The sequence below is a fragment of the Fundulus heteroclitus genome, unplaced genomic scaffold (genome assembly GCF_011125445.2).
Source record: "Fundulus heteroclitus isolate FHET01 unplaced genomic scaffold, MU-UCD_Fhet_4.1 scaffold_52, whole genome shotgun sequence".
NCBI classification, from domain to species: domain Eukaryota; kingdom Metazoa; phylum Chordata; class Actinopteri; order Cyprinodontiformes; family Fundulidae; genus Fundulus; species Fundulus heteroclitus.
Window position 1 is genome coordinate 1,043,748 of NW_023396945.1, and position 27,403 is coordinate 1,071,150.

A 27,403-nucleotide genomic window follows, 5' to 3' on the forward strand; every position below is an offset into this window, starting at 1 on the left:
ATTTCAGGAGGGCTGTGTAGCAATTTATATTGCTTTAGATCAAAAGAGTGTGCCCAGTCTCAAAAATAAAAACACCAGTTCAAACCACAAATACAATTACAAAATGATGTGTATTTATCACCATCCACCTATAAACATGTGTGGAAAATAGCTTGCACAGCATTCTTTAATGTCTTTATATGTATTGGCTATGTGTTATTGGCATTTGAGTGTTCTTCCTCCTGGTCAGTTGTCCTTTTTCCTCCTCTTTTTTTTTTTAAATAATAGCCCGATTTTTCATCTCTATGATGATAGTTGAATACAAAAACAACAAAAGTTTGTTTTTATTTCAAATGTATTTCAACTTGGCTAGAGAAACAACCAAACCAAATTAATAAAATAGTAATAGCATTAAGGGCATTCAACGAGACTAAACAGACAAAAGTGATTATTGTGCGTGTGTGTGTGTGTGTGTGTGTGTGTGTGTGTGTAGGTGTGGGTGTGGGTGTGGAACAGAGAAACTAACAGATAGCCTTTTATTTTTACGTTGGTTTTAGTTCTTGTTAAAGATAAGCTATTTTTGTGTTATTCCATGAAGGAAAGAGGGACTCTTTTCCACCACATATCCGCATAATGGCCTCTAGAGGGAGCCCTACACAAGTAGCTGCTCAGAAGTTGCGTCTCCTCTCCTTGGATTAAACCACAGACATATATAATGTCATTGGGATTAAACATCTGACACTTTATAAGAAAGCACTGTGGGTAAGACCGGCCACTTCAACTATTTGTAGATGGCATTTTTTATTTATTTTTTTTGATAATATGGTTTAACAAGCCCACCCTTCCTGGATTGTTAAAGTTGGTAAAAAGTTTCAGTTTGAAAGTGGGAGAAAACTCAATTTAAAATAATAAATAATTGCTACCCTGCTGCTGAAACTTTGAAGAAGCGATTTAAATTTGAAGTGGAATTGTGTGTCTTTTGTGGGTAGGGTAGCAAAACAGTACAACACTTTTTTCTTTGAAGTTTTGGGAGGAAGTTATCACCTAGTTTATAATAGGTCATGTTCTTGTTTTGGATCTCCTACAAAGTTTGCTGTATGTTGAAGCTGTCCCTAAAAAAAAAGCTAAGTATTATTTTCATTATAGGCACATATCATATACATTGTAAAAAAAAAAAAGGGAAAACTGTTTGCCCTCTGCAGCTGGGTTCAACAATGAACTGAAGAATTATTTTCATTGTCTGGAACTTTTGTCAGAAAGAAACTCTTCAATATCCAACCTGCTCATTCTTGCTGAAGACTGTCTTGAGCTCTAAAATGTCATTGGCACAAAAGCCTTGCATTGTGATGTCACTGTAACCCCCTTTGTTGTTAGTGCCATCTTTACTTGGTTTTGTTGGTTGCTGGGTTTATCTTTGGTTGTTGTTACTGATGTCACGCTTAATTTGACATTGTACGTAATTGAATTCCCTACGGAATTCTGTAATTGCATTTGTCAATAAAGATTTATATTAAAAAACCATAAGAAAGCAGCCAGTGCTGCAAAACTTGACTCAATGTATAAAAACAATAATCAATAAGTAATTGGAAATGAATATGCTTTGTAATGATTACCAACACATAGTAGTAGTAATAATAATAATAATAATAATAATAATAATAATAATCTCTTAACCTAAACTTTGGAAGTTTTTTTCCCCCCACATTGTTGCAACTGGAGGTCGTCTTTTAGGATTCTGAGTAAAGAAAAAAAAAAGAAAAGAATTTTAAATTTTTTTCTCTCTCTCATAATGAATGGAATACTTCTTTCAGGGTCTTGTAATGTTTCAAATCCATTAAAAAAAACTATGAAGATTGTAATACAGGCTATATTGAGAGCACAGAAAAGATCTCTGCTCTGTAAAAGGTCGTTTTTTATATGTGTATGCAGGCATTTGAGCGCTTTGTGTTGCATTACATGACTCCAGAGTACTGATGCAATTGGGACCCCCCCCCCCCCCCCCCCCCAAAAAAAAAAACAAAAAAAAAACAGCAAACTAATTAAAATGTCAGTTACATCTAATATGCCTTCATTTCGTGCATACAGATGCATCCAAAATCTGCTATTGAGAAAGCCTCACACAAAATAATTATAGAAAAAAAACATGTATATTCGTGAGTTGTTTATCATGCACTGTATCATGACACAAAACAATACACAGGGAGTGTTGTGTAGCTATTTAAAAGTCAACACGTTGGTCAAGTTATGTGGCGCCGTGGCTTAGTTGGTTAAAGCGCCTGTCTAGTAAACAGGAGATCCTGGGTTCGAATCCCAGCGGTGCCTTTTCTGATTAGGGTTTCTCGTCATTGGACCTGACACAGCTGTCATAGTGGGATCACTGCATGACATAAACTGGCACTCAATCTTGCGCAAAGGCATCCCAGCAGTATAACATTAAGCCAGTTTCTTGTCTTGTACTTCTTCACATTAGACAGTAATTTTTATGAAGGCCATTCATTGGATCATTGGTCTCTGGATCCTATGTTATTTAAATTCTTTCAACCTATGGTCACTTTTATATAACTGATTTAATGATCTTCATTGAAAATCGTTAGCCTCATTATGTGTTAACATAATAAAATTTTTGATGAGACAGACACTGGCTATGGACACACACAGGTTACATGGAACCTGCAGACACAAGAAATAACACCACTAGGCCTCACACTATTCATTTCTCAACTGAAGATGACAGAGTGAACCGACTACATCTAATACTTCAGTTGACCTAAACCTATAATGATGCGGGAATATATATATATATATATATATATATATATATATATATATATATATATATATATATATATATATATATATATATACAGCCTGAAAAATAAGCTTTCGTTATTGTGTGGGAATAACTTGTGGTTCTTGGTGTGTAGAGTAGAATGGGAGGTGGAGCTTTCAGCTGTTTTCCTGTAAAACCAGCTCCCAGTTTCAATAAGGGAGGCAGACACAATATCTACTTTAAAAGGCCAACAGCTGAGCCTTTTTCTTGCATTGCGATACATTATAGTCCTTATGCTGCCAAGCAGGTAGCAATGAACATCTTTTCATTACACGTTTCTTTTGGCCATCATAGAGCCTATCAACTTTGCATGTTTTTATTGGCAGGTAGTTATTGCCAACAACACCAGCTGTGACATCAACACATCCTGTGTTTATGTCTATCTGTTTCATTTTGCTAAAAGAGAGATTTTCCTCTCCACTGTTACCGCTTGCCCATATGTGAAATTGTATCAAAATTAAGATTTGTCATCATTATTGTTGCTATTGACCAGTCATGTCAAATACGAACAATAGCGTTTTAAAAAAAAAAATATATAGTCTGTCAATCATGGCTCCTCTCATAGCTGTTGTGGAACTCATACATGTTATGTATCATCAGTTTCCCCCCCATTCCGTGTTTAATTGTCTTAGTCTGATGTTTGTGGATTCACGTGGAGTGCTGCTGAGTGTGATGCGCCTTCTGTATAAATGTTATGTCATCAACCTGCCGGCAAATGAAAAGCAGCCCTGAGCTGCAATCGAGCACATTTGCCACTACTGTGTATTTGTGCAGCAATGTAACATGCACCCTCTCTGTAAAATAGCTAAATCCGAATCACCCAATCATCCCTATCAATTCCCGCCGCTGCCGACAGAGGGCGCGCGTGTCGTCCAAACGCGGATGAGGTCGGTGTGAGCGGGGACAGAGGGAGAGGACCCGGCTGCTGCTGCCGCCGCCGCCGCCGCCACCACCACCGTACTGCCCGCTCCTGCTGACGGGGAAGAGCAGAAACCATGAGCTCCAAGAAAGGTGCGTACCTCTCCGACCCGCTCCGCTTTACTGGCTCATGCCCACGTTTAAGTCTGGCGGCGCTGCATGACCCGTGGCAGCCAGCTTTAAACCCCGATGATGATGATGATGGTGGTGATGATGATGTTCTGTCTCTGTCTCTCTGTCCTCCCTCCTGTCTTCTCTGGACTTCTTCAACGTCGCTGAACTTGGCACCGGCAGTGATGGCCATTCAGGCGAGGAAGAGGCGGCCGAAGGGGAAGAAGGAGAAAGCGGGTCACCATCGGAGGTAAGCGGGGCGGAGGCGGGGCGGCGGTGCTGGAGGGGGTGATTGTTCCGCTCAGTGGACGGGACGCGTTTGTTTGGGTTGCAGAGTTTGTTTGTTTGTTCGCGTGTGACGTTGCGGCTGCTGACGCTGGGGTTAGACACATGGTGCAAGGCGTGTGTGTGTGTTTTTTCTTTCCTCTCTCCATCCAAGCCCCGGTGGAGGATCTAAAGTGGCCCCTGGGGACTTGTCGGATCACAGCTGATTCCACACCTCCTCTGATCAGCCATGGCTTCTTGATTATTTGGGTTTTCGGGGCTGTTTTTTTATTTTTATTTTTTACGAGGGACATCACGTTTCCGTGATTCATTTGCACTAAAGCGTATGCGCCCCCACCCCACTCTGTATCGTCTGTGTTTTTTATTTTTGTTTGTTTGTTTTTTGGGAGGGGGGATCTGTCACGGTGTTACGTAACTTTCCCCCGGCTCTCTGGGAGCCTCGTTTCCCGGGTTGTGACTCCCGTTCAGCGAGCGCGACGCGGTAGTATTTCAGCGGGATTTCAGCTGCAGTGGCTCCGTAAAGTGCATGCGAATCGGAGCGCGGACGAGTGGGGGGGGGGGGGGGCTTCCGTCATGGCACGACGCTATTGGAGCGACGTCACCGGCAGGCAGCTGAGGCAGGCATCAATTAGGTGATACCACCGGCGCGACCACCCCAGGGGGCGAGACGGCAGCATATGCGGGTCCGCAGGACCAGCCGAAACACATGGAGACATCACAGGAGAGGTAAAACGATGCCACACGTAATTCCTTTCCCAGAATGCAGCGGTCCTATTTCTGGGCTCGTTTGTGGACATCTATGACCTATTGCCATATTTGGGCTCATTAATTATGGCTCCCCATTGGTCTTTATGCATCCTGCTCAGTCTCATTGAGACACGGGCTCCTGTCTTCACCTGTTTCAAACAAACATCCAAGAAAATATTTCTGTTGAAACACTAAGCGGTCAATAGAACGACGTGTAGAAGAAATAAAATGAAACAATGATATACTTGCAGGAGACACTAATTTGACATATAAGACAGGAATGACCATAATCCAGTGCTGCCTTTATTGTGCCTAAAATGTTTCTAAATCCCTTAAGCTGCCCGGGTCCAGGTGCTGTTGTGCTATAATCCAAGCCAAAGGGTCGTTATGTTGTCTCCTCCAAGGTAAAGAGGCTGTAATTGCTCCGTTCAAGTGACTTATAGGAAGCTAGATGCAGAGGGACAAACTTAGCTGCAATTAATAACCTTTTCTTTGTTTTATATTTACTCTATAAAATTATTTTTGGCTTAATCTTATCGCCTAACTTTCCTTCAATTTAATTTAATTTCATTTTTACCAATAAACATTCTCTGGTTATCCTGCCCCACACACATACATGCGGCACGCACACAAAGGACACATTGGTTTGCACTTTAAAGTATGAATTACATGTATAAGGACCCACCTCCAGCATGTCAAAAGTGAATAAAATGAAGTACGTGTTATAAATGTATTTAGAGTAATCTTGCTTGATATTGGGCAGATATGTCACTGCGAGGGTGGCAATTAACTTTAAATTCCCTCACTGTTATACAGCCCTGTGACTGGCATTAATGTTGGGCACTTCAAATTATATATATTTCCAAATATTTTGTCCAAGCAGTCCTTGTATTTGCACACTGATTTTACGACGATCACTCATTTGAGAACGTTAATGTCATATACAGTACTATATACTGCAGATTCATTACACAGAGTGAAATACAGTATTCCAAGCTTTTATTTCTTATAAGTTTGATGATTATGGCTTACAGACGAGGAAAACCCAAAATTCAATGTCTCAGAAAATAAATATTTTGTGAAAGAGTTAAATAGTGGAAACTCATGACCTCAAAACGCCTGCAAAGGTTTCCCGAGCCTTTAAACGGTCTCTCACGCTGGGTCTGTAGGCTACACAATCATGGGGAGAAGTGCTGAGTGGACAGATGTCCACAAGACAGTCACTGACTCCCTTCACAAGGAGGGGACGCCACAGAAGGTCATCGCTGAAGAAGCTGGTTGTTCAGAGTTCTGTATCCAAGCATATTCACAGAAAATTGAGTGGAAGGAAGACGTGTGGTAGGAAAAGGTGCACCAGTGACAGGAAGAACCGCCGTCTTAAGAGGATTGTCATACAAAATCTCTTCAAGAATTTAGGAGATCTTCAGAAGGAATTGACTAAGCCTGGAGTCGATGCACCAAGACTCAGTATGCACAGACGAATCCCGCACACGGGCTACATGCTTCTTACCTGGGCTAAGCAGAAAAAGATCAGAACGATTGTTCAGTGGTTCAAAGTCTGCCATTCAGATTAAAGTAAATTCTGCATTTCATTTTGAAATCAAGGTGCCAGAGTCTGGAGGAAGAGTGGAGAGGCTTAGAATCAACATTGCTGGAAGTCCAGAGTGGAGTTTCAACAGTGATTGATGGTTTGGGGGGGAGGGAGTCATCTGCTGGTGTTGGTCCACCGACAACGCAGCCTCCTACCAGGACAGTTTAGAGCCCTTCATACTTCTCTCTATAAGCTTTATGGAGATGCTGATTTCTTTTCGCAGCAGGACTTGGCTCCTGCCCACACTGCCAAGGGTGCCAAAAGCTGCTTCATAACCACAGTGTCCCTGCTGGACGAGCCAACAAAATGGCCTGACATGGATCCCAAAGAGAATCCCAAGAAGAGAGACACCAGACCCAACAATGCAGATGACCTGAGGGCAGCTGTCAAAGCAACCTGGGCGTCCATCACACCTACGCAGTGCCACAGGCTGATCACCTCCATGCCTCAGTGCATTGATGCAGTAATCCATGCAGGAGGAGGCCCCACTATGTATTGAGTGCAAATAAGTTAAAAGTACTTTTCAGGTGCCGGACATTTCTGTTTAAAATCCATTTTCAATTGACCTAAAGTAGTATTCTAATTTTCTGAGCCACCGAATTTTAGATTTTCCATATCTGTAAGGCGTCATAGAGATTACAAGAAATAAAGGCTTGGAATATTTTACTCTGTGTAATGATTCAATATGGGTTTCACTTTTTGAAATGAGTCACAAAAATATTTTGCTTTTTCACGATATTCAACCTGTACCCTGCTGCTCTGATTGTAAAATGAAAGATGCGACTAATCAGAAAATGAAATGTCATCAAACTGAAGTGGAAATAAACAAAAATAGGCCTTAGTTCAGCCATGAGTGCCATTCCAAAAAGGAAAAATAATCCGTTTTGATTACAGCTTTTACATAAAATGGAATTTTGAAGACAAACGTCCACGTAACGAGCAACAGACTTATGACTATGGGTGTTGTTTCCAAGTTTGTCTGATTTGAAATTGGATTGTTTGGATATCATCACATTTCAGTGCGATTTTAAACATGGAGTTGTTGTGCAGGATCCGCATAAACAGACCCAGTCTTGGCGGCACATCAGCCAAGCTCACATGTAAACATCTCAGTAAACACTTTTCACAGACACACCACCGTCCTAGCTTCACAGAGCCGCATTTAGCAGCTCGATGCTGGCGGTCGCCCTCTTTCCTGTCGGCCCGCCAACAGCCGCCCAGTGTCGTCTCCTCAGGTGCTCATCCGTGGTGCTTGTGGTTTGGTTATTGCAATTAAAAAGCTACTGATAAGCTGGTGAAAATATACCAACACAAGAGTCCACGCGTCAGCAGGGAAGGTCAGCTAACCAGAAACATTAAAATACAGCGGTGGGTCAGAAATGTACTTACAGTCTATGATGGAGCCATGTTTGAAATAATGAACAGCGATTGTAAATTGTTCTTCAGAAGTCTCTGGTGTCGTTTGTGCCTGTCCTACATCTCTTATTTATCCATTTTTCATGCCAGGCCAATCTGTAATGCAGGCTTTCACACTATCTCTTAAAAAACAGGATGATACCATGCTGGTTAGTACCGTAGAACATTTTCTGAGGTTTTTTTTTTTAGACTTCGGAAATTACAGAACACGTTTTTTGGAGTAGACAACAGGTGTGCTGTTGTGGATCCCATTAAGATATTTGTTTTGTTCTTGAAAGCGTTTCAACTGGTATTTGTGGATGTGGCGACTAAAAGCTTTACTTGATCTTGCCTTCGTAGCAATATTGTGTTATTGAAACGAGAGCAGACAGAGACCGTAGTCTTTCGATGTAGTTCTTTTAGTTTGATTTAGTTTGATTAATCAGGACATTAATGGTAGTTTACGCATATTGTTTACCATGTCTATTTTAGAATTTTAAGTAGGATGAGCCGATACAATACGATTTTTCGATATAGCTCAGCTTGATTTGATTTGACTCCAATATCAATATTTATTACTTTCAAATTAATGCCCAAAGTCATTCAATCAACAAAACCAGCCAAATATTATATTTATGTTCAATTTATTGAACGCTGATATATTAACAGGAACATAAAGTGCATTTGGTCCAATGCATTTAACGTATCACAGAAACCCAAAATGTGCCCAAACGTCTGATTTTAGGGACAAAGGCGCTTCTAAAATCCTGTCGGCCATTCCGCAAATCTGTCTCACTTGCACTTCCTCGCTGTGAATAGTAACGACGCGCTGTAACAACGCCCCCTAGGGGTTGAGAAGTATATCGATATTGAAAGCCAGGTTATTGATATTAAATAGTTTTTAAAAATATCAATATTAATCTTTGTATCGATTTTTATGCACAGCCCTAATTTTAACTTAGGGGTTGTGTTGATTTGCCTGTGCTGAAGTTAAAGCAGTTTGTATAAGCATTTTTTTAAAGGTACAATTTTGACTTCCGTAGGAGATTTTTTGACTTGGCTCCGGGTTTTTTCTCACATTCACCTGAAAACCGCCATACACCCATCTGACCAGATGGGCCGGAGTGCTTCTTCTCATACAAAGCTTGTTTGGCTTGAGGTTCAACTTCACTTATTTGTGCAGAAGAACAAAAAGTTGCCAAAACAAAAAGGACGCTCTGAAGAGGGTCTCATAATCATCCAACATCGGCCGACCTTATTTCCTTTTCTCATCTTTGAGAGTTGACCTTTGTCACCGTCAAGCATTGTTCTCCCCTTTTGTGAAGCTGATCAATGCCTGGCTTCCTCCGCAGGACTCCATGCAGCTGGGAGACTGGTTCAGAAACCACAACACGATCTTTGGCACACATTCCTAAAACAATCAAAACCTAGAGCTGTAGAGCATTATGTAACCAGGTAATTCACTGTTTGGATTGTGCCACGTTTATGTGCTAGACTTTGATGTCTTCCCATTCAACTAACATAATGCTTGGCATAGCGACAGCATTCTGTAGTTCATCTGGAATTACTTTAAACTCTGGAGTGCTCTTTGTACTCTTTGAATTTTCTTGAGCTGTCTCTGATCTTTCCGTGCTTGTAAGATTTTCATCCAGGTTTTTTTTTTTAATAGAAGGAAGGCCTCGCCTCTGGAACTTTTCAAACATCCGCTACTGTTGGTGGGCAGAGGTATTAAAGCTGGCTTTCTGCTGCGATTCAGTTCAGTCCCTTATTGTCTGATCCATCATGCCTGCGAGGCCAGACTCTGCCGTATTTGTTGTTCTCGGAGGCGGCTTCGTTAACGTGCGTGCCCCGTCACAAGTTTTGTTCTGGAACCAGACTGAAATATCTAAAAATGCTATTGGATAGATTTCGACAGTTGTTCAAGGATTTCCACAGGCAAGCAAGGTCTCAGGATTACAAACCCTCATCTTTTTTACAACCCCCATGGCAGTGAAAAAAAAGTGACATCCGGAGGATGTTCAGTCAGCTGTTTTACTTTGGAGGGGAAAAAAATGACAGTTATTTTGTGTCACCCACTGTATCCACTGGAGTCAGTCGGTACCTCTCTCCAGCTTTTGCTTTTTGAGGACGACCCATAAAACTACCTCAGTATGTTGGCATTTGTTAGTCCTAACTTTTCCTGACAGCGTAAGTGCATCTAAATGCTGATTTTCCTCCTGGGATATATATCTGTCAGCGTGCGGATACTTTCCTAGCCATGTGTGTGTGCCCTTCTGCATGAAATGAGCTGACTCCAAAAGGACGCCTGCTCCCACACAGCGCTTTGTAAACCTCACAGACCGTTACGTGCACGGACCTTTTCTCTAGCTTTCCTGTGCGGAGGAGAGCAGGCAGCTGGAATCATGCGGAGGTTCAAACTAGTGTTTATTTGACATGTTATGTACTAAAGAATGACTGGGTTTTAGCTTGAGAGCTAACACATTTTGAGAAGAAAAAAAAAAAAAGAATTGCCACTAACTGAGAATGAAGGTTTAGGCAGACAGAAAACTGTCCGTTCAGTTGTCCTGTGATAATATCTTGTAAGCAACAAAGCATTTATTCAGTCGGCCTGAATCCCTTTCATCTGAGCAGCGTAGTTTGAACGTGGCCCCACATCTCTGCAGCCACCTCCCTGACCTCGTGTATAGCTCCCACCTCGCTAACGGCTACCCCTGGTGCAGAGGTTTACAAAATCTCTGGTGCTCCGACTAAATTGTCGTTTAGTGCTTTGCTTTGCTTTTTTTTTTAAGTTAGTCATGTGTCTATGAACTTTAAATTAGTAATCCGATTACCTGGGGTGTAAATTTGAGGTTAGAGAAAGGCCCCTAGGCTGAATGCAGACCCTTATTAATTATGCCACCTTGTACTTTCAGGAGGATGGGAGGTTGAAAAAAGGGATTATTTTCAATATGTGCCATTTTGAGATTAGAAATTCTCAGCGACAACCATGTGACGTTATCTACATGTTTGGAAGGGTGTCTGGGGAAAAAAGGCTTCCCTGTCCAACCATCACAAATCTATACCACCAGGTATCAAACAGTAGATGGATATTTAGAGTGGCACCCCAGGCCCATTGCTAAGTATGGTAGAGGATCTGTGAGGCTGTCGGCCTTGGGAACCTGGTTGGAGTTATTGCTCTCAGGAAATCTCTGAATTTTCCGGATCTTTAGATGGAAAATCTGAGAGTGATTGTTCACAGACGAATGGCATCAGGTCCCTCCCAACCTTGTTAAGTTTTAAAGGGTGGTGTTGACGGCAGAGGTGGCAAACAGCATGGCCCTGGTGGGGTTGTTAAACACAAATATGTCCTAATGTGGAACTTTTCCCTCATTGGTTAAATTTAGGCAAATTAAAGGGGAGTATCTTCAAAATTATTGAAGTCATTTCAGATTCATTTGAGGTGAAATAAATGACCCTCTTCAGCTGTGAAATGGAAACCACTGCTGCTGTTCTTTGATGGAGCCTCAGCCCTGAAGTTGAACTCAGGTGTTGAATGAAACCAATGATATTTTAGCTTTTTCTTTTAGCTTTACACATCACGCATCTTGTCATAGTTCTGTAAGAACTTTTTTTTTTGTGGGTCATTGTTGTGGTGCGGCAGGTGATACAAAGCATCAGACGACAGGGCATAAAATACACTTGATGACCCCAATAATGAGCCGCTTGAGTCAATATTTGATAGCACCACCTTTATCTGTGAGTCTTATTGATCATTCGTCTTCGCAAAATAACCCTGAGATTGGCTGGGAAGCATCTAGGAAAATTTTTTAAGGTCTTGTCACAGATTCTCAACTAGATCTAAAGATCTTCTGTACGAGCAGCTGTCCTGATAAGAGGACCAGTGAGCAGCTACCCGGGGAGTGGGCCAGATGTCCTGCTGTGTCTGGGCGGGGTCCCTGACCTGCATGAGTTGTGTGCTGCTGGATAAGACCTCAGTGGTTTGACCTTTGGCGAACAGATTTGTACGCCTCAAGCCAGTGGTGCTCTTCCCATCAATGCTGCAGCCTGCCCGGGTGGAGTGGAGGACAAACGCTTGGAGCAAATCATGTGAGCTGCATGTCGAAGCGGGATGAGAGAAGAATGGGAGGGTGGGGGGGGCAATAGAGAGGGTTGGTAATTCAATTCAATTCAATTCAATTTTATTTATATAGCGCCAAATCATGAAACATGTCATCTCAAGGCACTTTACAAAGTCAAGTTCAATCATATTATACAGATTGGGTCAGATTATACAGATTGGTCAAAAATGTCCTATATAAGGAAACCAGTTGATTGCATCAAAGTTCCGACAAGCAGCATTCACTCCTGGGGAACCATAGAGCCACAGGAAGAGTCATCTGCATTGTACATGGCTTTGCTGCAATCCCTCATACTGAGCAAGCATGAAGCGACAGTGGAAAGAAAAACCACCCATTAACGGGAAGGAAAAACCTCCGGCAGAACCGGGCTCGGTATGAACGGTAAGGAGAATGAATTAGATGTGAGCTGTTCTGATCGGTCTCAGACAGCTTGGATGATAAGCATCTGTGGATGTCCATTTTTAAGCCTTGACATAAGCTCTCGATTGGATGCAGGACTGCGCTTTGATTGGACCATCCTGACGCGGGGATACGCTTGGATCAAAACCTGTAATGTAATGTAAAGCACCCGAGCATGATGGCCAGGTTTCAGAGTTATAAGCAGCGTTAAGAAGTCCAGGTTGTTTTGGATTCATTCCAGGATGTTCAGTCTTGGTCTCGTTAGACATGAGCACCTTCATCCAAACGTTTGCTGCGCCCTGACATGGCCTGCAGCAAACTTTAAACGGGACTTCCAGTTGCTTTTTCTACAACAATGACTTTTCATTTTTGCAACCTAACGAGAACTTTAGTCTAAACATGGGCTTTTTGATACCTAAAAATGATCAGTTTCTCTTCAGACATGCATTTTCCTTTCTCCTGAGACCTCTAAATGAAGACCACATCTGATCTAACATATATGTTTGAAGAAAAACTGTTTTTTAACCTTTTTCAGGTGTCAAAAGGCCTGTTTGGACTGAAATCCTGGTGTCTAAAGGGGTTAAATGTGCTCCACAATAACATTCTCTAACACACCTCAGAGGTTAAAAATAAACGTAGGTTCCAATTGGTTGCAGTCCATTTGATTTGGGGGCATCAGAGGGAAGGGAGCTCTATACAAATGTGTGCCACAAATGTGGCCGATTGTAACCTGAGCGGAAGCCTTCTGTTTCGAAGCGAGTCGCTAGCCATCAGACCTGAAGGACAGGCATCCTCAGTGAAAGGGACAAAGAATCTCAGCATCAGCTGATTGTCTTGGCCACAACAAAGGCCTCCACGCCCACTGTCTGTCATGCTGGGAGTGTGGGGTGAAATTCCCTGTTCACGTCAGCCTGCTTAACACCGTCAGAGGAGCAACATCATTCTAGCTGTACTTAGATGATTGATTATCTGGAACCTTGGCAGAGGACGGGTGTTTTAGAGCTGCATGATCATTTTGGGCCACTTTGGATCGGCACAAGCTAGAAACCTAACATGGCCATATGTGTGGGCGAGCGTCGCCTGATGGCAAAACAAGAAAAGTTATAAATGTGGAATAACTGCGATGTTCTCGCCTCTTGAGTAAAATCAGAGAAACTCGGTAAGTCATCGTAAAGTCTTCCCGTTCACAGACGTCTCAAACGTAAACCCAGCTGCAATGAATGAGCCCTCTCTCATTCTGTCAGCGAGACGAGATCTGCGCCTCTCGGGTGATTCATTGTTACAGACTGAATTGTGTGGAGATATTAGCCATTTCCTGCATGTCTGTGTGGGAAGGATTTTTTTTTTCCCCCCTGGTGGCCACAACGCTTATATTATTGCTGCTTTACAGACAAATTGAAAATAGAAGTAGGCAGGGCTGATAAGACGTGGTTTATATGAAATGAATCTCATCTACTCGCACGCTTTTATGGCATGTAAGGTGAAATGTGATGTTTTATCCCTACACATTATGAACGTATCTAAGGAGGGAGGGATTCGGCGAGGCTCAAAGATCATAGCAGATCTTCAGGGTCGATCAGAGGAAAGGAAAAGTCTGAGCCAAAGAGAAGAAGATAGTCCCCGTCTGTGTGTGTGTGTGTGTGTGTGTGTGTGTGTGTGTGTGTGTGTGTGTGTGTGTGTGTGTGTGTGGTCCAAACAGGAAGCACGGTTCTGTTCCTCCCTCGCCTGCTAAGCTCATGAGACGCAGTCCAGTCCTGTGGTGCCAGTGGGTCGTCATGGACAGTCATTACTGTGGCATGTAATTCTGTGAAGACGGGAACATCTCAGTGTGTGGAGGTCCACATAGCCCCTCTCTACTGCCACCTTCTGGTTAAGTGTGAGGTCAGATTTTCTTGTTCGTAGTTCATCTTTTTGTTTAGATAATTAAATAAATAAAATCAAAACGGGTTCTTTAATATCTAGAAGCAGCAGCTTTGCAGGAAACGGTGCCAACAAGCCACAGTAAGACATCTGTGTTTACCATCAGGTACTTAGGTCCATTGGTCCTGATCAATCTGCTCAGGATGGGCTATCATCCTCATTGGGATCGATGCATGGATGTTGAACAGGGTTAGGATCTGTGCTCGCCGAGAGAGCCTGATTTCTCAGAGTGCGTTTGCCGTTGATGTTTTGAGTTATCCTGTTGGAAGAGATGTAAAAGTGAGCTTTCTGACACTTGAAGGTTTGTTTTTACTCCAGGAGGCCGTGGTCATCTTGGAACTTCGTTTTGTCCCATCAAAACCAAACCAGGCCGCTGTGCATTATTTAAAGCAGGTATGCTGTTCTTTTATTTTCTTTGAGGGCTGTGTCTTTTTTTCTTCTGCATACACAGAAACGATGGGGCTGGTTGAGATTAATTTTGTTGAGTCCCAGTGTGTTTTTCCTGTCACTATTCAAGTGATCCTGGATCTTCATCTCTTTATGGATTAAAATATGATGGATGGTGTATTCAGAAAGGGCTGTACCTTTTCCTTGTAGGTTAGCTTGACTATCCGGTTGTTTGATTGCTCTTGTTAAATCGACTGAATGGCTGATGAAGACACCTATGAAACAAATTAAGGTTAAGCACATCAAGAGACTTAATTTTTTATTGATATATTTTTAGAGCTCAAGCTCAGGCTGGATGACAGGTGTTTATGAACATACATTTTCAGGTCTTGCTGCTGTTACTAATTTAGACTTAGGTCTGGACTTTGACTGGGCCATTCTCACACATGACTATGGTCTGATCTAAACCATCCTACCATTGTAGCTTAGCCTTTATATAATTGATTTGATTTTGATCCATAAGAAAGTGCTGGGCATGGTTTTTACAACATGTGCTGATGAAAAAGCGCTGCCTTTTAAGCGCAGGGAAGCAAAGTTTGGGTGTTGCACCTCGATGCATAAGCCGTGTTGTTTTCTTGACTGCCTTCTTCGTTTTTATGAAATCTTTTGCGTTTATAATTCATTTCACACCCTTGATGTTGTTGCAGCACCCTCTGGGCTCAGAGATATGCATTTTTTGAGCTTTTGAAGCTGTTGGAACCGATGGAGTGATAAAAACCCTCTGCGTATCAAGTTACCATGGTTTGCATATGATCTCACCAAACCTCCGGGGCAGCTTGCATGTGGCCTGAGCCTCACAGTCCCTTCTGACTTGTTACAGAAGGTTTATGGTTACAGTTGTACATCTATAGGGATTTCGTGTCTTTTTTTTATGGACAAGCCTCAGAAAATGCCACTAAAATTAAAGTATAAACTAGTATCCTTTGTAGATATTAACCATTGATATTAGGGCATGACCTCACGTTTTGCATAAGCCATAATTTTCTCGAGCGATCCAGAAGTAATCCGGATCTTCACTCGGCTGTTTAATCGTTGTCAGCTTTGTTCTGCTGTTGTTGATTAAAAAATAAATATGGGATAAGGTCTCATGGAAAGGAACCCCTCAAAAAGCGTCCGATGATGAAAACTCAAGCAGTGTGGTTCAGTGGTTCACAGAGCAGCACATTCAAACATTTTTTCCCTTTTGGCTCACCAGTAATTACAGAAAATATGATGTATGCCGACTCTGGAACAGGAAAGCAGAACAAATACTCGCTCACATGAGCCAGTGGCAGTCGGTGCCCATGTTTGCAGTCGAACCACAATTTTTGTTTGTCTCAGTATCTCTTCTGCTCAGTAAGTCATTGGTTGTTTGGACTCGGCCTCACCTTCTTTCCATCAGGGCCTCTGCTGCCATCGTAAACACTCAATCACCCCGCTTATCTACCCCCTTCAAACGAAAGGGCCCCTGATTTCTAAAATTTAGAGCATGCATTGTCTTCAAATGCCTTGCAAAAGTTTCATAACCCGTCAACGTTTTGACATGTTGCCAGGTTACAACCACAAACTCAGATGTATTTAACTGAGTTTGTATCTTGTCTTTGTTAGTTGGAACTGAAATAAGAACCTGAAAAGTTCTGTGCGTTTTCACGCAGCCCCGTTTTCTCTGATATCCCTGAAAAATCAAGGCAATGCAGACAGTTTCCGCCAGAAGCTGGCTAATTAGTAAGAAAACTCTGCGTGTCACCCTGAATGCACCATCTGCACTGTAAAAAAACATGGTAGTTGCAGCATCATGCTGTGGGGATGCTGTTCTTTGTCCAAGGTACTTGTAAGATGTAGGGCTGGACGATAATCCAATAACAATATATATCGATTGATAGAAAAAAAAGGGTCAATAAAGAGTTCAATAGAGTCACATTTGTCCTTCATTGTGCATTCTTTCATGTAGGTTAATATTACAGTCATTAAATCCTCCCAACCAATCACAAATGCAGACCCAGGAACGCTCCCTCAACAAGCTCCGCCCCCTTCAAAGAGTTCAGAGTGCATGTGTGATTTTTTTCTTTTTTTTTAAGAACTTGCAGTTTTGGTAAAAAGTTGGTTGAATAAAGGCTTGAGTTTGAATTCAGTGTTTGTGTGTTCTGTATCTAAAAAAAGGGGTCGCCAAGCAACAGTATAAAATGGCCAGGGCTGCATTTAAAATATGTTTTGAATTTGCTGATAATTATCGACATCGATCAATATGAATTGATTGCCAGAGCCACAATAGTGTAGGAGGTCAAAGCAAACAGTATATCTTGAGTTTGCTTCTGTGATAACAGCTAATGTTGTATATTTACCTGAATTAAGGACAATACTAACTAATTACAGTGTTTGTCGTCACTTACTGTATGCTGGCCCTGAAAATGTTTAAATTATTGTTTATTTCTTAGTTCTGTATTGGTTTGTAGTTCTGAAACAAGCTAACATTTCCTGTCTGGGGTCTTTGTATTGCTTTCAATGTGACTGCAGTTTATTCTTGCAACTTGACAACTACAGGCTCAGTGCTTTTAGCGTTTTTATTTTTTATTTTTGCCATCCTTTAGTCGTACTCGCGACATTAAATCAGCAGTTCTGCTAGATAAATGGTCACATTCACTGTGCTGACATAATGCAAGGTGGTGACCTCAGGCCTGCCCCCTTTTACGGCTGTGGGGTAGTACTAGATCTGGAGCACAGGGTCCTCATTGTTACCCCCTGTGCTCTCCCTGCCCTCCGTCCATGCTTGCAAACACAGTGAGTGAAAAACATCTTGTGTTTATCCTGATCTGCCCCCACCCCCTCCCCCAGCCTCCCTAAAGTGCTGCCCCCCCCCATCCCCAAATGCCATGTAGTCCATTACAGAGGCCTGGAGTGAGAAGTGTGTGCAGGTTCAATCTCAAAAGCGCAGTCCCTAATCTGTCCATGCGGGGGCAGCAGTGTCCCATCTGAAGAAAGGATTCTTTGTGATATGCGCTCTCCTGTTTATTGCGACTGTAAACAAGGTGACTTTAGTCTTCACTTTGTTTGCTCATTAAAACCAGTGACTGTGTTGTTTACAGAACAGGGAATGTGTAAATTCTAGCAACGTTACCACCTTACATGATGTTAGAGCTGATTAAAAAAGCAGTAACGCCAAGAAAAATACTCAATACCATTTTTAATCCTGTGACAAAACATTGGTTTAGGGCATAAAGTTCCAAAAAAAAAAAGGAAAAGGTATTTACCTGTGGGACAATATTTCTATTGTCCTAATTAGTGCAACACTAATAGGTCAAGACAAAAAATTCTAAAGTAAATTAAATGTTCTTGTTTAGCAAAACAGGCAAGATAACATTTGCTAGGAGAGTTGATGTCCTTGAGGGGAGTTTGTACCTTGGCTTCAGACTAACAAGTATTTAAAAAAAAACAGGTTTCTTTATAGTTGGAATGACCTGCTTTGTGGAACTGTGTTTAGCAACTAGGCTTATGGGCTTTCAATTTTATATCAATGTATTCTAGTGCTATTGTGATAATGATAAAGGTGATGATAAAAGACTACTAATAGCTTCTACTATCAATATTTGTTGATGCACTAAAGGAACCGCCATTGGAGAAAATAGCAAAAGTAACAATCCTGACAATAAAGCCAGTTTTTGAGGTTTTCAGACATCATTCATTGGAATTTATTATTTTCAAGATAAATTCAAATTCTCATCATAAGTAATTTTTCACAATAACGATAAAGCGCTAAGATGAACACCGGCCCCCTATTGGCAACAGTCCTGTTAAATTTCTTGGATTTTTGTGTGATATTTTCTTTGTTGAGCAACTAGTCAGTTGTGTAGGTTGCTGCTAGTTCTGCTTAGTTCCTGCTCGACTTCTGACAAAATTCTTCAAGCTTCTTTGGCAAGTTTTCAGCGTTGCAAAAGAATGGGTGGATTTTCCAGGACCCGATTAGTCAGGATAGTCCATCCATCCGTCTGTCGGTCCGTCTACACATTCATTTGTTCAGTCTGTTTGCCCAGTCTTTTATATGTTACTATTCGAAAACTGAACATTTAACTCTTGTTCTAAAAAAAAAAGGGAGGGGTGGGGGTTGAAAAGGCAGAAAGGTGAGTATTTGTGTTTTTAAAAAAAATATAGGATTTAGACAGGGATATGCTTAGGAACTTATGATTCTAGATGTTCAATCTGTTCCCATTTTTCATATAAAGGAGGGGAGAAGCAGATAATGAAACCCTCACACCATCCATGCTGTGCTGAGGTTGATGTGAGGAGTTGTCTGATTCAACATGTTACCCTGGTGCTGCCGCTGAGGTCATGGAGCAGGAAGAGAGGTCACAGGTCACTCATTCATCCATTAAACATACACCACTTAGTTAATGACCTCACACACACACACACACACACACACACACACACACACACACACACACACACACACACACACACACACACACACACACACACACACTCAGATGTGGAGGTGTCACCAATGTTTCAAAGGACACGTTGCTGATTGCTATTCATGTTTAGGTCATTTTCCAACCCTAAGATTTATCCCAAGGTCCTCTTTGTCTCTGAAAGAATGCTCTTGTGGACAATTTGACTGGGGGGGAAGTAGAATTTGACACACTTGTGAAAAGAGAGATTTCAAACTCTTTAGTGTGTTTCCCAGGGTAATGAAGAAAGTGCAAGGTGCTTCCCTGTGTGTGTTTGGATCTATTAAAGCCAGTTAAGTCTAAAACAATATAGTGTGTGTGTGCGTGTGCGTGCGTGTGTGTGTAAAATTCATAGTGTTTCAAAATGTCAGATGCCAATTATTAATGCTAGCAACATTGAAATCTGCTCTGGTCAGTGATTGGCAGGATAATCTGAATATTTGGACTTTTCTTTATATAACGTCCCAAGTTTGGTAGCTTTAGTTGAAAATATGCCTGATTGTGTGATGTCCTTGTTGATCAGCTTATTCTGCATTATGGCTGAACGATGTTAGGAAAACGTGTGATATAAATCATGCGATAATGATATGGCTTGCCATAGATACTTCTTTTTAATACAACTTAAAATATCTGGATGTCTATTTGCTTTTGGCTCATGCTAAGAATTAACCGCAGTTAATGAGCGGTCTATCTATCAACTGGAAATACAAATTAAATCCAATATTTGCATCTCAGCAGCAAGATTTTATAAAAAATAACAATAAAAAAAGACAAGTTGTTTCTTGCCTGAGATCTGCCGTTTTGACATTGAAACAAATCAGTTTTGGTTTCTTAATGACGTTACCGTCCTGCCAAACCTGTGGTGCTTCATGACATAAGGAGAGTCGACAAAGATTTTACTGTCAGAAAAAAGCCTGAAGGCATGTTATATAAATAGTTACCTCACACGTAAGAACAACCGGCCTACTGCATGCCGTGACGGCGTGGTAACGATGTATTTGCTGTGTATTGTGCAGCCCTATAGTCCACATACGAGCCTGCTGCCGAGACGCCTCCGTTTGTCTGGGATTCTGCTCCTGCTTGCTACAAACACAGGTTGCAGCAGAAGCCGGCAGTGTGCTCGCGTTTCCACTCGGTGGCGCTCTCTCCTCTGAGCGCTTTGACGGCAAGGTCGCTGACACAAAGGGCAAAGCCCCAGCATCTCGTTCGTCTGCACATACAGCGCAGAGTGAAAACGCTTCTCTCCAGCATCTCTCTGAAACTGGGTGTTTGACTGGACCTGATGTTGGGGAAACAAGACTGAAACAAAGCTGGTGTATCGCTGGGCGTTTGCCTGCGTAGACCCTTATTCTCTCTCTCTCTCTCTCTCTCTCTCTCTCTCTCTCTCTCTCTCTCTCTCTCTCTCTCTCTCTCTCTCTCTCTCTCTCTCTCTCTCTCTCTCTCTCTCTCTCGCTCTCTCTCTCTCCCCAGCATCCACCGGGCGGTAAGGAGAACTAGGGCGCTTAAAGATAGCTCCCGGCAGCCTCAGTGCCACCTCCCAAAATATATCTGCTCATGAGAGTCATCATCTCCCCCCCCCCCCCCCCCCCCCCCCCCCCCCCACCTCTTTCTCATCCTTCTTGTGCTCCATCTCCTTTTGGACGTACAGCAGAAATCTGCATTGGAACTTGTCAATCCAGATTCAACAGGATCAGTTCGGGTCCTGTTAAATGGAAACATATATGCCGGGAGCTGAAGTCGCACTTTGACTTCTCGTCGGTGAAAGACTGCGTTCAAGATTAGTTAGGGATTTAGGAGAAGAAGCTCTGTCAAGACTAGAGAAATGTTTGCCTCATACAGATGGGACTCCATCGGTAGGATTTGCTGTTCTAAACCCATTCAGTTTACAAAAAAAATCCTACAGATATATTTTTTTGTTTGGACTTAAATGAAAGGAGAGAAATTGCCAATGTTATTTCTCTGAATTCATATTTTTTATTACAGTAGTCTTAATTATTGCCCCATATCCCCCACCCGACCTGCCTTTCTGTGCTATTGAATGTACTGACTTAAAAAAACAAACATCTTAGCCCTTTATGAGAAACATATCAAACAGATATGGTAAAAAGGTGACTAAAAAGCAGAGCGTACAGTCTCAAATGGGCTCAATATTTCTCCTGCTGTCTGGATGGCTGCACAGGGACCACCCCCCACCCACCCCTCCCTCCTCCATTGGCCCACATCCACAGAGAAAAAGAGGACAATAGTTTGGCTCAGAGACATGTTGTGCCTAACGTGGTCCTTTTTTATGTGGGGAAAGTGTTACTGTATGGAGACGGGGGTGAAAAGAGACCGCCGCATTCCCGTTTTCCTTCCGCCGTTTGTCGGCTAGATCCCGGCGACATCTGCAGGGCTTCTGCCTGCAACGATCCATCTTTCAGACACTTTTTACAGGAAAGGGGGCCAGCAGCAGTGGGACCAAAGTCGGTTGTTGTCGAACGATTTTAGGGCCGCGTCGAATGCGTGTATAGATGCAGTGGATAAGGAAGCGGGTCAAGCAGTATTCAGAACGTGATGATATGTAAGGAAAAAAGCAAGAAGCTGCTGCTGTCTGGCCATCCGTCCGTAATGAGATTTCTACCATGAATAAATTAATTCTTGTAGAGTAATTTGTTCAATTTTTAAAGTAAAAATAAAAACAGACTGACAACCCTGGAAATGGGAGAAAAACAGAGAATTGAAGATGATTCTTCCTCATCCTTGAATGCTGGAACCGAGATTTCTGAGAGGATAGACACTAAATTTGTTTTTTAAAGATAAAAAAAAAGAAGGTTGAAATTGTTGTTATTATGGCGACAGTGAAAAGCTTTCACCTCTGTCCCAAAGCAGCTCGTCTCCCTCCATCAGGACCTTTTTACTCCCTTAATTTGAACAGTCTGTTGCACATCCTGCATCTTTCTAAGCAGCATCTGTAAAACACTTTTATGGCTTTTTTCCCATTCATGTAGCACTCCCCAATCACTTGCGTTTCATCCCATCAGCCCCAGGATGCCTCACCAAGCACCCCCCCACCCTCCCCTGTTTTGCACTGTTGAGTTGCACATTCTCATGCATGCACCAGGGTTCGCATACCTCTACACACCCGCACAATGATATCGAGGTCAGCCTGATAGACAGAGACCCCCCCCCCCCTCACCACAAACCCTCTGGCTACCTCTCTGGGAGCTGTTCAGTCATGTAGAAGCAGACCCATCTGCCCCGAGAGAGGGCGAGAACACAGAGGCGGGCAGGGATGCCGGCCGAGCAGACGCACACATGCATGCGCACCGATGCAAAGCAGGCAGAGGTGGAAGTGAGGTTCGGTGAGGAGGAGAAGGAGGACGGTGGGGATGTGGGGGGGGGGGGAGTGAAGCAGATTTGTGCAGCGTTGCCCCTAGATACAGGATGTCGTAATAAGGCAATTGGAAGAGGGAGCGAGAGAGAGAGAAAGAGAGAGACTAAACAAAATGGAAACAGGGGAGGAGTTAGAGCCTTGAGGAGAAATGCATGAGTTTTCCTGTTTGCGTTACAAGCCGACACCCCTCCGCCTGGCCGGGGAGTGGAATGCTCCTGCTCCTCGCTCTGGGCTCTGTTGTTGTGCAGAGCTGCACAAGGCCTGACTGAGCCAGCTTGACAGGAAGAGAAGGGAGACTTCAAGACAGAGACATGCAGCGGGTCGAGGGCCGCGAAGCCGTGTCATCACCCCGTCCGACCGACACCACCGCTGAGGCGAGAGACAAAGGGAAGAGGGAGCAGAGAGGGAGCATCAGTGGAAGCAGGAGGAAGTGAGGCAGAGGCAAGGTGAAGGAGGAGAAAGGGAGGAAGGAAAGGGAGGGAGGGAGGGAGGAAGGAGGCTGGAGCATGAGGAGGGGGGCCTGACTGACACTGCTGCCGTCGCTGTCAGCGCCCACAAACACATCAGCAGAGGCAGACCCAGACAGGCCGGGTTCTGCACACTTGCCGCTCTCTCATTATCCCCAGCGGAGCATCGGCTTCATCTCTTTCTTCTTCTTCTTCTTCTTCAAGCAAGAGGATAGAGAGAAGGACGACGAGGAGAAGGAGGAGGAGAAAGAGGGGAGGCAGTAACCCTCTCCTCTCCCGCACTCAGACGCCACAGAGAGGGAGAACGGCGAAAACATAAAGGACAGGACGGACCGCCGCTTTAGTGCTCTTTATTTCGCCGTCTCCTGTGGTCGCTCGGCCAGAGAGCGGCTAACAGGCACCGCTCATGTCCGTGAACTCGGAGAAATCCTCGTCCCCTGAAAGGTAACACCTCTCTCTCTGCTGATGCTTATCAATCCCCTCATCCCTGTGCGTGCCTGATTTTTGGTGTATTCTCGAATCTCCCAGCAGCAGCAGCAGCAGCAGCACTGCCGCCACCCCGCATGTTTGGACTCCTCTCTCTTTTGCTTTCTCTTTCTGCCTGCGCTGGTTTCTTCCATTGTAACGAAGCACAACCCTGAGGCGGCAGTTCGTTGCTTTACATGTTGTGCTTAGAAATTCAGACGCCTGCTGAAATGCTAAGCATGTACCCCATAAACACGATCTAACAGCACTATCCCATTTACACGTCTCTGAGGCTCCGACAGCAGGAAAAACAACACTCGCACAAATATATATAGATAATATAGTGTGTGGCATGGTGATGCACAGAGCTTACACAGCACAGAGTGTCAACACACGTCAACGTCAGCTCAGCCAGCAGCAGCAGCAGCAATGCGAGACAACGGCTCACTACATGACGCACCAGAATGCACGCTGTTCAAGAACGGTATGCATCTGCTTTAAAATGCCTTGGCCAATCAGATTCATTATTGGTACATCATAAAAGAGCCAGTTCCAATGTTGATTAGCTCGCTCACCAGGCCCCGCTCACCTGGCTTTAAAATCCAGGATAAACTCAATCATCATGACCACGCAGAGCCAAGAGTGAGATCCTAATAGTAGGATAACCTTGAGTAAACATGCCAGGATTTCACCGTATTTACTCTTAAAGTTTAAAGCATACATCGAAGCAAAGTACATGATCCATCTGCTAAATACAGAAAACCAGCAATTATTGCTTCTGCTGCTAAAATATTAAAACATAATGTGGATATTACAGTTCTAAAAAAGCTATCTGTAATATATTTTTTATATCAGTACTAGTACTAAAGAAAAACTTTAGTGCTTGTTGTGTTGTTCTGAATTAAGCCATATGTAGTTTAAATTTCATCACAATATTTTGTGATTTTTTTTTTATGGCAGTAGCTATAAAGGGATTTTAAAAAATCTAGTCTTTTTGGCCTTTTCAGCAGCTCCCTTGCACTAATTCAAGTGAGCTGCTTAAAAGCAGATAATATTTTTTATTAAACAATTTTCAGATATATTGATAAAAGGTCATGTATTGGTAAAGGTTACAATCCCAGCCATACTGTCAGTTTTTGTTGTTGCAAACATCTGAATAAAATAGTATATCATTATCACAATATATCACAGGATGAAAACAAAATTATCGTGATAGCAAAACAAAAGAAATGCTGAAATAATTCCCATCAATAGTGCAAAATCTTATTATTCTGGTTTTTATGAACTAAGATACACACAAGTGCCTGATTAGAAAATTGGGTAGCTAATTTGGAAAAATATTGTGCAATCAGTTGACATAAAGTGATTTTAATTTTCACATAAGATCGAGGTGGAGTGTTAACCTTGCCTGCAAGCTGAATCCTCTCGGTATTTGTACGTTAATAAACATGGCAGCGCAGGAGGGCGCGCGTGTAGCTGCTGCCTTAACCAGCGTAACATGTTGTGGTTTCTCATGGCGCCTGCAGCTTACATTTTCATTTGATACCGTGATTGGCTCTTGGTGTCGCTTCGCCCAATCGGCTTGGAAAGTTCTGCTGAATGTCCGTCTTTCCCCCAAACGGATTTGATAGAAGCAGTCCCAGATTGATAATGTGCAGCGTGTAAAGTGCTACACATTATCAGTCGGGCTTGCCAGGTTAGTGGACATGGTGAGTTGGATTGAACCAATCAAAGATGAAGGAGGGTGGGGCTAAGATTTAGCAGTTATTTGATATGTTTAGAAACAGAAAGTTTGCTCACTTCTCTTTAAAAATGTTCCATTGTTAAGGCAGCTATTAATACTAGCTGGTTCATTGCACAGGCTATCTGCTCAGGTAGCCGGCCTGCCTAAAAAAAAATCACAGCTTGTAGCTTGCCAGCTCTAGTGATGGATAGCACTCCAGTTAGTTTCCAGACTTTGACTGTCTGTGTTTGTAAAAATGTTTCCAAAGAGCTCAATTTGTTTTTCTTGTGAGGGTAAAGCTTAGTAGCCTTCTTTTAGCCAGCTGACCTGAAGTGCACAATAAGACCTGGTGGAGGCGCAGTGCTGCTTGAACAAAAACAGACTTAGGTAACGTAAGATGGAGGTAAATAAAGATACCATTATCATTTTCAATGCAACAACCCGTACTGGCAACGTCGGGTCACAGGCAATGGTCCAAGGCGCCGTGACCAATGATCGCTTTTAAGACCTGTTCTGTTCAGAAACATTAAGACTTCTGTAATAAAAAGTTTTCATTTTAAGTTTGACGATCTTTTCTGTGTTTCCGCTTTTCGGCACGCCGTCTCAAGTGTGCGCTTACGGCGCCGCTCAACGCCAATGAGTGGACGAGCCGCACGTTGACGCTCCTGACGTGCGTTGTCTCTACGGCCATGACTTCATGCAGCCAGAGAAAACTCAGCTGACTCGGCGCTCTTTCTCAAAACTCATTAAGAGGGGACTTTAGGCCGCGGCAACGGTATGACAGAGAGATTTCAGCGGCTTTGAAACCACAAAGCTTGTAAAACCACAGCATAGTTTGAAACCAGTAACCAGGCAATGCCTACTGTTGAGAAAAACCACACAAAAAAAATCAATGACATGGTTCTAATTTTAACGTGAGAATGTTGAGACACTAAGACTGGAAAGCAGGGACTCATCCCGATCTGGTTACTAAATAGAGATGTGCCCTTTTAATAATTTGGATCCACTCTTGCCCGCTCATGCAGCCTCCAAAGATCAAAGTGAAGCCAGCTCTTGATTTGAATTTTACAAGCGGATCTTTATCAAAATATGTTTCTTCGGTGATATTCAGCACAACTACAGAAACTTTGTGTCAGTAGATCGAGGAAAAAAAAAAAAAAAAAGCCAGCCATGACATGTGTGACGTACGAAGAGTTTCTCGACTTAATTCAAGAGGAATCCAAGTCCATTCAGATTTAATCGGGCAATGCCCCCACATTCCTAAATTGGCGTGCAGAAGGGAGCGGAAGGAGCTTGATTTGACGGGTGCCGGGGGGGGCGAGGGGCATGCAGACAGGATGACTCAGGTAGCTGCTGATGCTGCGCCGGCTTTTACGACCTGAAAGTGCAGCTGCTGCCGTCCCCGCAGCCCTCTGCCAAAGTCCCTGATTGGCACGCTTCAGCACATACTGCAGTGGGCACACAGATAGGCCAGAAGTAAATGACCACTAACAATATCAGACACAATTACACGGACAGTTGGACACAGAGGAGAGTGCACTGTGTTGGTACTATGAAGCAGAGCGGGCACATGCATACTGTAAAAAAGACCATGTGTGGAGGATTAGGGCAAAGAAAATAGGATCTCTAATCCTCGGCACTCGCCTAAATGATGATATGATGCATGTGTATCGTGTGTCGGTTCCTCCGTGGTGAGATCTGTGGATTTCATCGCTCAGCTTGTTTTATCCTTCAGCTGTTGTCTGGCTTACAGCTGTCTGTAATTAAGAATAATGCAGCTTAGTCCTGTCGCATGGCAGGTAGCAACTAAAGGCGACGCACCGCTACCCCCTCACCCCTAACTACACCTACATCTCAAATGACCTTTGTAGTCCGTTCCCTAAATTACACTTTCAGACAGCCTCCTAGCAGACGTGTTTATGTGAATGGTCACAATCATATATCTTTGTGCAACAATATCCCAGTCCGTATGGAGCTGTGTTGTAATGACCTGCTAACACTTTCTATATTTGTATGTAAGAGTTGTACAGTGACTTGCAAAAGTATTTGTGATGAACTTTTTTCTTTTTTTTTTTTTTGATGGACCATCAAATTTGTTGTATATTAATTAGGTGAAAAGACAATCTCTCAAAATTCAATTCAAAAATTGAAAAGTGGTGGGATTTTTTTCCCCTGTTTCTTTGATTGTAGCTTTCTGTTTTAAAACAAAAA

General features: G+C 42.9%; 1 protein-coding gene and 1 non-coding gene across 3 annotated transcripts in view; both read left to right on the forward strand.

Annotated features, from left to right (window-relative positions):
- The first annotated feature begins 2,227 nt into the window (after window positions 1-2,227).
- Window positions 2,228-2,301, forward strand: trnat-agu. The gene has a single exon. It is a non-coding gene; the product is annotated as a tRNA-Thr (tRNA).
- A 1,383-nt stretch (window positions 2,302-3,684) lies between these two features.
- The window catches only part of srpk2 (SRSF protein kinase 2), an 80,876-nt gene continuing 57,157 nt past the window's right edge, over window positions 3,685-27,403 (forward strand). The window contains exons 1-2 of one of the 2 annotated variants that reach the window (XM_036132507.1): window positions 3,685-3,820; window positions 4,022-4,088. In XM_036132507.1, the coding sequence (XP_035988400.1) occupies window positions 3,805-3,820; window positions 4,022-4,088 (83 nt within the window). In that variant the 5' untranslated portion in view covers window positions 3,685-3,804. Of the gene's footprint in view, window positions 3,821-4,021; window positions 4,089-22,562; window positions 22,984-23,208; window positions 23,449-27,403 lie in introns of those variants that run through there. The other variant, XM_036132508.1, reaches the window with a different exon arrangement.